The 12,814-nt window shown below is 43.7% G+C and overlaps 1 protein-coding gene across 2 annotated transcripts; it reads right to left on the bottom strand.

Annotated features, from left to right (window-relative positions):
• Nucleotides 1-4,950: 4,950 nt before the first annotated feature.
• LOC126161339 (protein charybde-like) lies at nucleotides 4,951-9,642 on the bottom strand. 2 transcript variants are annotated; one of them, XM_049917099.1, is made up of 4 exons: nucleotides 9,407-9,642; nucleotides 7,288-7,525; nucleotides 6,697-6,852; nucleotides 4,951-6,577 (listed from the first exon to the last, which is right to left on the bottom strand). In XM_049917099.1, exons 1-4 carry the CDS (start codon nucleotides 9,453-9,455, stop codon nucleotides 6,493-6,495), a joined length of 528 nt encoding a protein of 175 aa, XP_049773056.1. In that variant the 5' UTR covers nucleotides 9,456-9,642; the 3' UTR covers nucleotides 4,951-6,492. The 2 variants fall into 2 exon arrangements, with proteins under 2 accessions (XP_049773056.1, XP_049773057.1); XM_049917100.1 differs by lacking the exon at nucleotides 9,407-9,642 and adding an exon at nucleotides 8,117-8,336.
• Nucleotides 9,643-12,814: the final 3,172 nt, after the last annotated feature.

Genomic DNA, 12,814 nt, shown 5'->3' with positions numbered 1-12,814 from the left:
TCTCTGACGTCGATCTGTTGTAGAATTTTAGAACATGTGTTTTGCTCGAGTATCATGTCGTTTTTGGAAACTCAGAATCTACTATGTAGGAATCAACATGGATTCCGGAAACAGCGATCGTGTGAAACCCAACTCGCTTTATTTGTTCATGATACCCAGAAAATATTAGATACAGGCTCCCAGGTAGATGCTATTTTTCTTGACTTCCGGAAGGCGTTCGATACAGTTCCGCACTGTCGCCTGATAAACAAAGTAAGAGCCTACGGAATATCAGACCAGCTGTGTGGCTGGATTGAAGAGTTTTTAGCAAACAGAACACAGCATGTTGTTATCAACGGAGAGACGTCTACAGACATTAAAGTAACCTCTGGCGTGCCACAGGGGAGTGTTATGGGACCATTGCTTTTCACAATATATATAAATGACCTAGTAGATAGTGTCGGAAGTTCCATGCGGCTTTTCGCGGATGATGCTGTAGTATACAGAGAAGTTGCAGCATTAGAAAATTGTAGCGAAATGCAGGAAGATCTGCAGCGGATAGGCACTTGGTGCAGGGAGTGGCAACTGACCCTTAACATAGACAAATGTAATGTATTGAGAATACATAGAAAGAAGGATCCTTTATTGTATGATTATATGATAGCGGAACAAACACTGGTAGCAGTTACTTCTGTAAAATATCTGGGAGTATGCGTGCGGAACGATTTGAAGTGGAATGATCATATAAAATTAATTGTTGGTAAGGCGGGTACCAGGTTGAGATTCATTGGGAGAGTCCTTAGAAAATGTAGTCCATCAACAAAGGAGGTGGCTTACAAAACACTCGTTCGACCTATACTTGAGTATTGCTCATCAGTGTGGGATCCGTACCAGATCGGGTTGACGGAGGAGATAGAGAAGATCCAAAGGAGAGCGGCGCGTTTCGTCACAGGGTTATTTGGTAACCGTGATAGCGTTACGGAGATGTTTAACAAACTCGAGTGGCAGACTCTGCAAGAGAGGCGCTCTGCATCGCGGTGTAGCTTGCTCGCCAGGTTTCGAGAGGGTGCGTTTCTGGATGAGGTATCGAATATATTGCTTCCCCCTACTTATACCTCCCGAGGAGATCACGAATGTAAAATTAGAGAGATTAGAGCGCGCACAGAGGCTTTCAGACAGTCGTTCTTCCCGCGAACCATACGCGACTGGAACAGGAAAGGGAGATAATGACAGTGGCACGTAAAGTGCCCTCCGCCACACACCGTTGGGTGGCTTGCGGAGTATAAATGTAGATGTAGAAGTCAATATAGATTAGAGTTATAGTGTAGTGTATTTAACGCACATTGTATGAGCATGTTGTGAGCCCGTGGATACGCCCAAAGCTGTTTTCGAGCCGGCATGCTCCGTTTCACGAAGTAGTGACATACCACAGACCTTCAAAGAGAAAGAGTAAATACAACTAAACTTTTAGTTAAATGTTCAATTTCATCAATATGTTTAGCGGTAATGTGCTAAAATTTTATATTTGATTCGAGAATCGTAGCACGTCGCATCCTCCTTTCCATTACTTGTTCCTTTGAGCACAGCCTGTGGCGTAATTTTATTTACACACGAATATAAAAAAAATCCCTGATAAGTAAAGTGCTTCCACTAGGCCCATCATTTTATTTTGTATAGACAAGAGTTTCAACTGAAATATAGAAATGTCTCCAACAATTACTTGAAATACAGAAACGGCTCAAATGGCTCTGAGCACTACGGGACTCAACTGCTGTGGTCATAAGTCCCCTAGAACTTAGAACTACTTAAACCTAACTAACCTATGGACATCACACACATCCAAGCCAGAGACAGGATGCGAACCTGCGACCCTAACAGCAGCGCGGTTCCGGACTGAAATGCCTAGAACCGCTCTGCCACAGCGGTCGGCTCGGTTTCAGGGGTCCGAGGTTAGTGGTATTGTACATTTTTCAAGTATGCCCACGGTAACAGCTTAAGAAGTTGAATCACGTATTTATACAGTTGTGAAAACTGCTCTGTGGCAAGCAAAAAACTGTAACATAAGTAACCAACAAGAAGGAAAACGTGTTGGTGCAAGTAGGTTAAACGATGCAGACATATTTCTTTTGAACACGTCGAGGAATCTAAAATGAGATTTATTGTTCGTATTTATTTCGGTCGGTTTAAGGTCTCGTTTGGGTGTTACCTAAAACGTTCGGATTCATTGGCAGATATGAGTTGTAAGGCCTGGAGCAGCTGTTGTACGAAAAGTACGGACAGAACAATAGCCACCCTTTTCGTTTGTCGGTTAGTGCTGCGCTGTAACACCGTTGTTTTGAAACAAGTGATTCTGCAAGAAGCGCCACACCCTCCCTCGCCAACGGCTGCTCCCGCACTGAGGTCGGATCTGTCAGGCAGGCAGCGACACGACTCTACCCCCACCACCCTCCCCGCCTGCCCCTACCTTCCCCTCACCAACCGTCAGCGCATCAGCTGTGCCTCCCCACCGCCGCTCGCTCTCTGTCCGTCTCTGTCTCGCGCACGGCGTCTGACGAGGACGGAGCGCCTAGCAACAGCGGCGTTGTCGGCTCGGCCCGGACCGGTAGATGCAGCAGCGGCCGCCCCTCCGCTCCCCTCCCGGCTAGCCGGGTCCAACTCCCACCGCGTGGGGGGAGCTGAGCTCACTCGGACACTTCGACCCCAATTGAGCACCGCTGTTCATCGCTAGCTAGCTCGCGAAAGCATTAACGACGGCACGAATCGATGCTCCATTGTTCGGCGTACTGGGCGGAACCGTAGGTGAGCGAGAGGTCGCAGCGAATCGAAAAGCCGCACGCACCGCGGCAGCCTCGCTGTGAGGGGGCTGCTTGGTACTTGCGAGCACTTTTTGCCAGTCCTGGACGCGAGCAGCGGTGTACGTTGCGCTGTAACGAGAGAAACGACTGAGTGGCGACAGTGCTCATCAAACGTGTGAATAAACATCTCAGTCTCCAACGGAGTAAAAAGATGAAAAACTGTGTGGCTTGTCAGGATTGGAATTCAAACGACCAAGCTATTCCCACCATCATTACTTTACCACTATTAGAGCCCTCTTGACTGCATGTTTCCGAAGGATGTTTCAAAAGAACTCTCCGTTTTTTGTATATTTGTTACACAATCCATCACCATGTGCTAATATTTCTCATGCAGTACATATTATTTACTGAAGCATTTTGACCGTTAGATATACAAACATCACGATGAAGCAGATGTCAAAAAATAAATCTAAGCCAAGTGGGCCTATACCTGATGCAATCAGTGACTGCCTTTCGTCTTTGCCTTCATCCCCCCCTCCCCGCTTCCCCCCCTCACTCCAAGCCGTGCAGCTGTGTTATTAAAAGCCTCGCCAGCTTCAGAATACACTATTAAAGTGAATTTCTTTTCAGTCTTCATATAAGTCTGTTTTACACCAGACAAATACAGTAGGTAAACTGAGGTGCCATACTATACTCATTAAGAAACAAATCTTTTGCTTGGAGCACCCTACTTGTTTTAAGAGTCTCTTCAGCGAGCAGAGGAAATCAATGACTTTCTCAGCAACCTCCTGTTAGATGGTACATTCATACCGTGTAGATATATTTCCTTTGGAATTTTTAAATAAGCAGATGGGATTTTTCTGTAAATGCTGAAACATAGGGACAGAAATGTGGAAAGACAAGTGGAAAATCAGCTTACAGTTAAGAGATATCATTACTCTTGACCAGCAAGAAACGATGCACTGTTCTGTAATTTTCTTTTCACATATGCCTCATGCGTTTAAATGAAGTGAAACACATTGGTAATATCAGCACGTTTCATCACTGTTACACTTTACTCGTCTTCTGTCGCTCAGTACACCACACAGAAAACGAAGTTTTTCTCTTTCGAAATTATTATTACTTTTTCATTAAAGTCTATTCCAATTGTTTGTCAGTTAGCCGGCCGGAGTGGCCGAGCGGTTCTAGGCGGTATAGTCCGGAACTACGAGACCGCTACAGTCGCAGGTTCGAATCCTGCCTCGGGCATGGATGTGTGTGATGTCCTTAGGTTAGTTCGGTTTAAGTAGTTCCAAGTTATAGGGGACTGATGACCTTAGCAATTAAGTCCCATAGTGCTGAGACCCATTTGAACCTTTTTTTTGTGTCAGTTAAATTTTCGTTGAGAAAGATATTGTCTACTCTTTCTGCTGGATTGCTATACAACTTCCCTTTACTTATTGGTAACTAGCTTTGTTTCAGATATGTGAAGGAAGAACCACTGGGGAATCATGTACAGTTCCGCAAATGTATTATCATTACTCTGTAGATCTCATGTATTAGATTGAACTCTCCATAGTGCAACACACAAACTCGCAAAAAGAAGTTTTTCTGTTTATTATTACGAAAGATTTCAACGGGAATTAACTGTACCTCTTGTGTATCAGTTTCAGTTTCTTTGACTAAGATCGCTCTATCCTGTCTACAGAAATTTTAAGACTCCTGAACTGTGATTACTAGCAACAATAGGCGAGTACTGTTTCTCTGTCATAAAATGAGAACTGGAGAATCAAATGTGGAAGTACTCCAAATATATGAACTAGTAGCATTCATTTGATAAATTTAATCAAGATTTTATGGATGAGAAACATTAAATTCAGAACAATGTCTCAGAAATAGCAACTTTTTCAGATATTCTGGCGTCTTTACAAATCTGTTGCTATTTTTTCAACTATGCACACATTGACCAAACATTATTTCATACCACATCTTTTAAACAATAAAACTGTTTACTTTCTTAGAAGCTGTCAGAAAATTCAAATAGCTTCTTTATTTAAGATACAACTCTTTCTCTCTATATGTAATTGTCACACTAGCTTTATAGAAGTTTCTCCAACTCTTGCAAAAAATTAAAATCACCAGGAAAGTAAGGGACAGGAATGGAAAAGGAAATGCAAGTAAATAACTAACACAACAGTTGCAATAAAGAAAAATATTTAATATTTTTCAAATATGAAGTGGCATCATAGTATAAAATCATATTCCACTGGAGTCTATTTTAACAAACTCTTCTATACATGAAAGACTACAATCACTAAAAAGATCTTACAAAATAAAATGCATGATGATGAGAAAATGTATATGGAACTGTGAAAAAATACAAACAAATACTGTTCAAAAATGATGACAAAGTACATGAACAATGAACTGATTCTATGAGCTGAAAGCTTTGTACATTATAGGTTGGAGGTCCCCCAGTATCCAGTCAAGTAATCAGTTATTGAAAAATCACAATTTTGACAACAGCTCCAAAAAAAATTTGACAAATGCTAACACATGAAAAATCACCAAGAATTTCTGATCACTTTTTCTTATCATCATAATCACAAAAATATCTCACCGGCAAACACTGTATATAAGAGAACATATCACATCGTTTAGCTTTAAAATATAAAATTTATCTGCATGGATAAATATATATCTTTAATATAAATCATTTATGTGACTTTTTTAACTGCCAACTTTTCCTTGCTTCCAAATATACAAAATGTTTAAATCAGATACCTCTCATTTCACAGTCCTTTGAGCTCAAATGAGCAAAAGATAAATGAAGCAAACATGAATATATACAAACAAATCACAAAAAATTAATTTTGAAAATAAATACATCCAACTAGATAAAGATCTGTCACAAATGAGTATGTATCTTAAACATTTCATATACATAAACAAATCTGAAAAATGAACAAAATAATGGAAGACAAGGATAGTTAAAGCAAGTTTATCTTACTGTTATCATTTCATTTACTGATACAGTAAACGTAATGAGCAGCAAATAAATTGAAAGGCAATTGATGTCAGTGCCACACACCAAAAACCACTTTGCACTACCAAACAATCAGATCACATTATGAGGAAAAATTGCTTTTTTTTTAGTGTGATGAAGGGTTCTATATCAGTACATCAGAAACTGTTTAATTAAAATATGGTGCTGTAGAATACAGAAAAATTCTATGACATCTATACTTGAAAATTTTTGAACGTTACTTTAAAACTATGTCTATGTTTAATTACAGGTATTTTTTCATCACACTTTAATCACATGCAGATATTGCTGTGGCTACCAAGAGTTTCGACACCACAATGACACAGTACATCACAATCTCCCTTATTTAATTCGTCACCAGTAAGTACTGCAGGTACACTAGTATTTGTAATCGTATTAATCACCCAGTTTCTTAAAAGTTACATTACATCTTGACCATTAGTAACAGCTATAAAAATTACTACTAATGCAGATCTTTTGAAAATAGCACTATGCATTATAAGAAAGACAATTCTCATAAACTGGACACTAAATTCTGGCCAGCCCTACCCAATAAAGCTTTATCACCTACTCGCAATGGAATTAACTGGGTGAGTGTTATCTGGTGGGATCCTCCCAGCATTAGTAATTTGTGGCCCTGAGTGGGGGAGAAATCAGTCTTTGCTCTCATCTTGTATATATGATCACACTCCCCTACTCTGAGTAGGAACGGAAGAGTTTCTTCTTGGTGAGTGTGAAGTCCCGGCTGATCATTATTGTGCCACGCCGCGCAAGATTCCTGAAAAAACACAAAAAGCAACACCAATTTAGTTTACAGCTCACAAACACAAGGCGACATATGTACAGTATTTGTATGACCAGAAACGGTGGAGATCACAGTAAGTAGATGGTACTCACTTGAGAAACTGTGGCAGTATTGAATGCCAGGAACTGCAGTCTTGTTTGAGAGTCAAGAAGAGCTCGAACGTCGAAACAGTGCTGGGGTCGCATTTCACTGTTCCAATTCGCCTGCATTCTTGGTCCGTCTCGAAATTAATGAAAAGTGTGCAGCCTCTGTAAAGAATAAGAGACATGGTCCATTAGTTTAATACTCACAGATCAAATAAACAAATATGATGACACTGTTATTGGATAATTGTGAAGACTAACTCTTCATTAAAAATGGAAATGCAGAGTGCTTCTGAGAGAAATAATTGGAACGGTACTGCTGAAGGCATCAAAGATAATATAAATGTTACCAACACTTAAGTGAATTATAATAATACAATAACGACAACGTGACGAGCGGCACAGAAGGAACTTATTTTCCTGATGAATGTTTTGTTACGTGGCGAGTGATACACTAGAAATTTTCAAAAGTGTGACAATAAGCATCGTCAACACGCAAATTTTTTAACGCGCGCCGGTTGCCGGCTGTCCTGCGACGCTCGTCAAGTGTCACGACAGTCGATTGTCTGCCGCTGGCCAGAGATCATAACTGTTGCTCACCTGAGTCCGCAAGGCTCGCTGTCGGCCTGGTGCAGGACGCAGCGCGCGACGCGGGGCAGCAGGTCGGCGGGCAGCAGAACTTCGCTGCGGGACAGCTGAGCGGTCTTGGCCGCCCGCAGTTCGGCCTCGAGCCGCCGGGCCAGAGCACGCACCGCCTCCGCGCCCTCCTCGTCGTCGTCGCCGTGCGATTGCGACCACCACTCGTCGTCCGCGTAGTCGGGGCTACTCCTCTCCTCTCCTGCACACAAACAAGAAACAACTCATGCATCATCTGGAGGCAACGACATTACTACCCAAGCTAACAAAATTCGTAAAAAAGAAAATTATTGCAAAATGCACATTTCACTTTCAACGAAAAATATCCAACCTTCCTAAAAAACATAACAAATTTCATCCACACGAAATGTGTAAAATGCAAACAGAGCACACAACTTTTCTTCCTTTTTTCCATACACTATAGAAAGTATTTTTCACAAGGAAAAAAGTGATAAAAAGTAATTTGATAATGGATCTTATAAACCGAAGCTATTCAAAATTAGCACCTTGAATGTTGCTGATTTAACCTCGAAATGAACAATGTAGCTTTTCAGAGATATTACTCTACAAGCGTATTTAAGTCGGACTAATGCAAAAAAGTTGTACATTGAGTGCAACACACTTTTTCGTAAACCTCTAACCAATCACATTTAATACACTTTTCTTGCAATTTAGGCACAGTTTTATAAAATTGTACGAAGCTGTACAAACAGGGGAAAACGATTTTCTAATGGCTGTTAAAGGTAGGCAAACGAATCGCTGCAAAATATAAGATCGAACATTCCTGACGTACCTCTGATTCCTGAGAATTTGCCGGTAACCGAACACGTGAGCACTTCCATTTCGGCCAGCTTGCGTGCGCGTTCGAACAGCCTGCGAAACCGTCAACCGCCGGGTCCCTTTCGAAGTTTCGAAAAGATGCAGCTTTCCGGCTACGGAGCTGTCCGCCAAACAACTAGCACCCTCCGTCTCACGAGCGACGGCACCGACTGAAGCTTCTCCGCTCAGCTGGCGGCGTTTTCAAGTAAGAGCGGCCAACTCCCCCCCACCACCGCAGCGCCCCTCCCACCACGCCACGTAACCGGCTTGGCAACAGGCCTACGTGACCGGCGTCGGGTGGCCTCGGAAATCTCCGCCGCGCTTCGCCTGCTGCCTGTCAGGGAGGGGGAAACTCAAACCGGCCGGCTTTTTGCTTCTTTGTTCCAAATAAATTCGATTTGAATCGACGCCGTTAATATTTTTTTAACGTAAAGCCAGAAACAAATTTACAACCGCAACAGCTTCGCGAGAATTAGAAGGACGGCTGACAGAAACGGTTATCAGAAAGTATTTACATTTTCCTGTGAATTTCATAAGACAGTTCCGTGCCGCATCGCTGTCAAAGCTGCCTAAGGTTAACTTCCGATGGTCGGTATATGACAATTGCAACATCGCGTTAAACAGGAATACTACACATCGGATTTTTACTTAATGCAAAAATAGCTTGTAACATCATGTAATAGTTTCGAAGTCTAATGACAAAACGAATTTAAGCGAATTAAGTTTGGAGTGCATGACTATATGTTACAGATTTTTTGTGAGGACGCTCTCTTTATTTAATCTGTGTCAATTTACTGGGCAGAACAGGAGAAAGAACTGAATAAGTAGAGGAACAATTTTTCCAATAAGTTTCCAGTTCTAAGGATGATTTCGATCTACGCTAAAAAAACAACCCAGTTGCTAAAAATGGTGTGGTTCAAGGCGACTCAAATCCGTGGAAAGGGCACCGGAAAATAACTTAACAAAACTATACACTCTGAAACCGAAAACTTTCGTTATTTTTAAATTGACGACAGTCGCCTAACGGCAAAACTTGCAAGGGTTTTAGGGACAATCAGTGAGCTGATAAGCATTCTCGCAATTACTTTTTTCTGTAAAGTATCGGAACGCTTTTGCTAGGAAGTGACATGAAGGAAGACAAGGGTTGCAATATCGGGGCTGAATTATTTATCGGAGCGGTAAGATGAGGAAGATAAGGAAACGGTAGTCACTCAGTATCGGCTTGTCACTGCTGTCAGTGCGGCGTTGCTGCAGATAGACCTACCTGTGTAGTTGGAGAAGTCAACAGTGACTGGGCAGGGTAGAACCTCCATCGTGACAGGACTTGGAGAGCTGACAAGCGAGAAAGAGCCGGCCGGCTTCTTCTGTCTTGTCTTTCAGTCTTGATTCTGCCTGTGCCTCTGCTAATGTCAGCAGCAGCAGCAGCAGCAGTGCCTGCAACGGCCGAGCTGTTACCCCAAAGCAGCTGACGACCACCCCCGAGCAACTGACGCCGGCCCGGCTCAGCTGTTCGCATCATATGGAGCCATCCCCTCCACCGACGCGGCGGCCGCTCGGCAAACTCCGCTGCCGCTCGGCTCCGCGCGATCGTTGCCAGAGGCGAAGGGTGCCAGGGGAGGGGACGTGCATCAATCTATACAACTGTGGGTTCTCGGGCATGTTTTAGCTTCGCCTTTGTGTATATGTGTGTGTGTGCATGTGTGTGTGTGTATGTGTATGTGTGTGGGGCGAGAACCTGGTGGGGGCGCATAGGCAGCTCGGAAGAGGGAGACAGAACGCTCCGACGGAGACGGTGTTTCATTTCCTTTGTTGTCATCGAAGCGGGACGGTGTCGCTGTGATCCATCACGCTCAGCACTAGTCGATCGCTGGCCTAGGCCCCGCCCGTGGCTTAAACACGGCAGGGCCCGGCTTAGCTCAGCTGGGGACTCGCTCCGAAACACGGCTCTTTGTTCTCCCTGTTAGAGCGAGCTTCCGACATCGACCGCTAGGGGCGCCGAAGTGGGGGCCCCCTGCTACCGGCCGGCCGGCGTTCTCCGCGCTGCAGGCACCGGGCTGAAAGGCAATTTTCCAAGTACACGAATAGTGCGCCAGTGGCCTGAAAGCAATTTTATGCGATCACCACTGCAACTTGCTCGGAGAACCGGGCGTGCTCCAAATACGAGTTGCCCTGTGCTGGTGCGTCGACGCGGATGGGCTTCGTGACCGTTGGCAACCGGCACCACCGTGGAAGCACGGCAAATGGTTATTATATAGAAACTGCGAGGCGAAACACGAGTTCGTGTTAGTTCAGCGCTTTTGTCAGAGGTTGTGGATGCGTAGACTACTGACGGGGAATCTGAACAGTGTGCTGGTTTTGTGAGTGTGAGTTATGACGGACGCATATTTCTGTTGTCAACAGGGTTGACGCGTGAACTGCATTTTTCAAATGTGTGTGAAATCTTATGGACTTAACTGTTCAGGTCATCAGTCCCTAAGCTTACACTCTACTTAACCTAAATTATCCTAAGGAGAAACACACATAACCATGCCCGAGGGAGGACTCGAACCTCCGCCGGGACCAGCCGCACAGTCTATGACTGCAGCGTCTTTGACAGCTCGGCTAATCCCGCGCGGCGAACTGCATTGTGTCAGTCTTTCGTCTCTCTTTCAAAAGCAGTGAAATCGATCGGTTGTGACAGCGCCATCAGTTACGAAAATAATAATCGATTATTCCTAATAGATAAGCAGCACACTTACATACTGTCGGAATTTATGGGAAATTTAAATTTAGTGCCTAATGCTATTTCGTACGTGACTGTTTAGCGAAAAGTCAGCCTGAATTCGCGTCCGACAACAATTCGCCGGCCATTGTGGTCGAGCGGTTCTAGGCGCTTCAGTCCGGAACCGCGCTGCTGCTACGGTCGCATGTTCGAATCGTGCCTCGGGCATCGACGTGTGTGACGTCCTTTGGTTAGTTAGGTTTAAGTAGTTCTAAGTCTAGGCGACTGATGACCTGAGATGTTGTCCCATAGGGCTTAGAGCCATTTGAACCATTTGACAACAGTTCATATTTTACGTGCTTAAACCCCTTATACTTTCTGAATGGTTTTCGTTGTTGGATCTGACGTTTGTGGCTCGAAAGTATAGTACAGTAAAGCCTGAGAGTCCAAATCCAGAGGTCGTTTGCATCGACTCCCGACGTAGCGTTTTGGTTTAGTGTTTCAAGGTTGCCACATATCAGCCTAGGCTAGTTGCAGGCTTATCTTCTGAGGACGATAGGTAAGGATTCATTCGATGTCGTAAGAAGTAGACTGTCAATGGGGGACTCAGTAGGATACTTAGCATTAATGATAATAATAATATTAAAACTTTATTTAAATTGTCCACAAATTTCGACAGTATGAAACTAAGCTGCTTATCTATTAGGAACAATGGATTATTATTTTCCCTACTGATGGTGCTGTCAGAACCGATAAAAAAATGGCTCTGAGCACTATGGGACTTAACTTCTGAGGTCATCAGTCCCTTAGAACTTAGAACTACTTAAACCTAACTAACCTAAGGACATCACACACATCCATGCCCGAGGCAGGATTCGAACCTGTGGCCGCAGCGATCGTGCGGTTCCAGAACCGATCGATTTCACTGCTTTTGACAGAGAGTGTGGCCCATTACTAAAGACTGACACAGTGCATTCACGCGTCAAGCCTGTTAACTGAAAACGGGAATATACGTCCGTCAGAACTCACACTCACAAAACCAGCACATTGTTTGGATTCCCCGTCACTGGTCAACGCAACCACGAACTAACACGAACTTGTGCTCCGCTTACCAGTTACTAACAACCATTTGCCGTGGTTCCGCTGTGTTGCCGGTTGCCAAGGGTCACGAAACCCATCTACAGGAAGAGAAAACGAAGCAATATCTGCCACAAAAATAGCCTCTAGAGCAGGCAAACGTCAACACTGTTGCCCAATTCCAAAGCTGACACACAATGTATTTGCCAATAACGGTAAATCAGTGTGCCACTGCTATCCCAGTACGTGCCTCCTGTTTCACTTCAGATGCATTCGTGTTACATTTTGTGTGGAGGTGTCAGTTAGACGTAGACGTTAGAGGCAAGAATCAGTGATTAGCCTCTGACAACACCTTGCCCTGTGTTGCAAAAAGTGATCGAACCTAGTTTTGCTACAGGAGAAAGATGAAGGTGACTGTTCCTCAGTGTAAAGTAATTGCTCGTTCCCCTTTTATTAGTGGTTACGGATACCTCTGTGAAGCATTAACTGCGTCAAACAGAGTGATTAAGCGTTCTTTAGCCTTTCACTACTTCTGCGTCCTCTACCACATCACGCTTTTCCAAGCACTTAGGAGTGAACTGTGGAGCAGTCTTCTAGATGTAGATTTAGATGTAGTTTCGCGAGATGTATAAGGGAGGAAGTAATATATTGCTTGGCTACTCTCGAAAGTTGCGATATCGAAATTCTAACATAAAATCTCTTCATGATGCACAACATCTCGCTTGCAGCGTCTGCCACTGGATATTGATGCTCATATCCGCAACGTTCTCGCTTTTACTAAATGAACCAGTGATGAACCGCGCTAGTCTTCTTCGAACTTCTCTATCTCGTCCTTAATCTACGCGAGGGAAGATCATACGTGCAAACCCACGCAACTACTGGATCCATCAACTC

This window comes from Schistocerca cancellata, chromosome 2 (assembly GCF_023864275.1).
Source record: "Schistocerca cancellata isolate TAMUIC-IGC-003103 chromosome 2, iqSchCanc2.1, whole genome shotgun sequence".
Lineage (NCBI taxonomy): Eukaryota > Metazoa > Arthropoda > Insecta > Orthoptera > Acrididae > Schistocerca > Schistocerca cancellata.
This window is presented reverse-complemented; position numbering and strand designations above follow the sequence as displayed.

Coding starts and splice junctions, on each gene's coding strand:
- LOC126161339 (XM_049917099.1), bottom strand. CDS start 9,455: ATGGAGGTTCTACCCTGCCCAGTCACTGTTGACTTCTCCAACTACACA. Junction 6,853..7,287: donor AGCGAGCCTTGCGGACTCAG/GTGAGCAACAGT, acceptor TATTCTTTACAG/AGGCTGCACACTTTTCATTA. Junction 6,578..6,696: donor ATACTGCCACAGTTTCTCAA/GTGAGTACCATC, acceptor GTGTTTTTTCAG/GAATCTTGCGCGGCGTGGCA.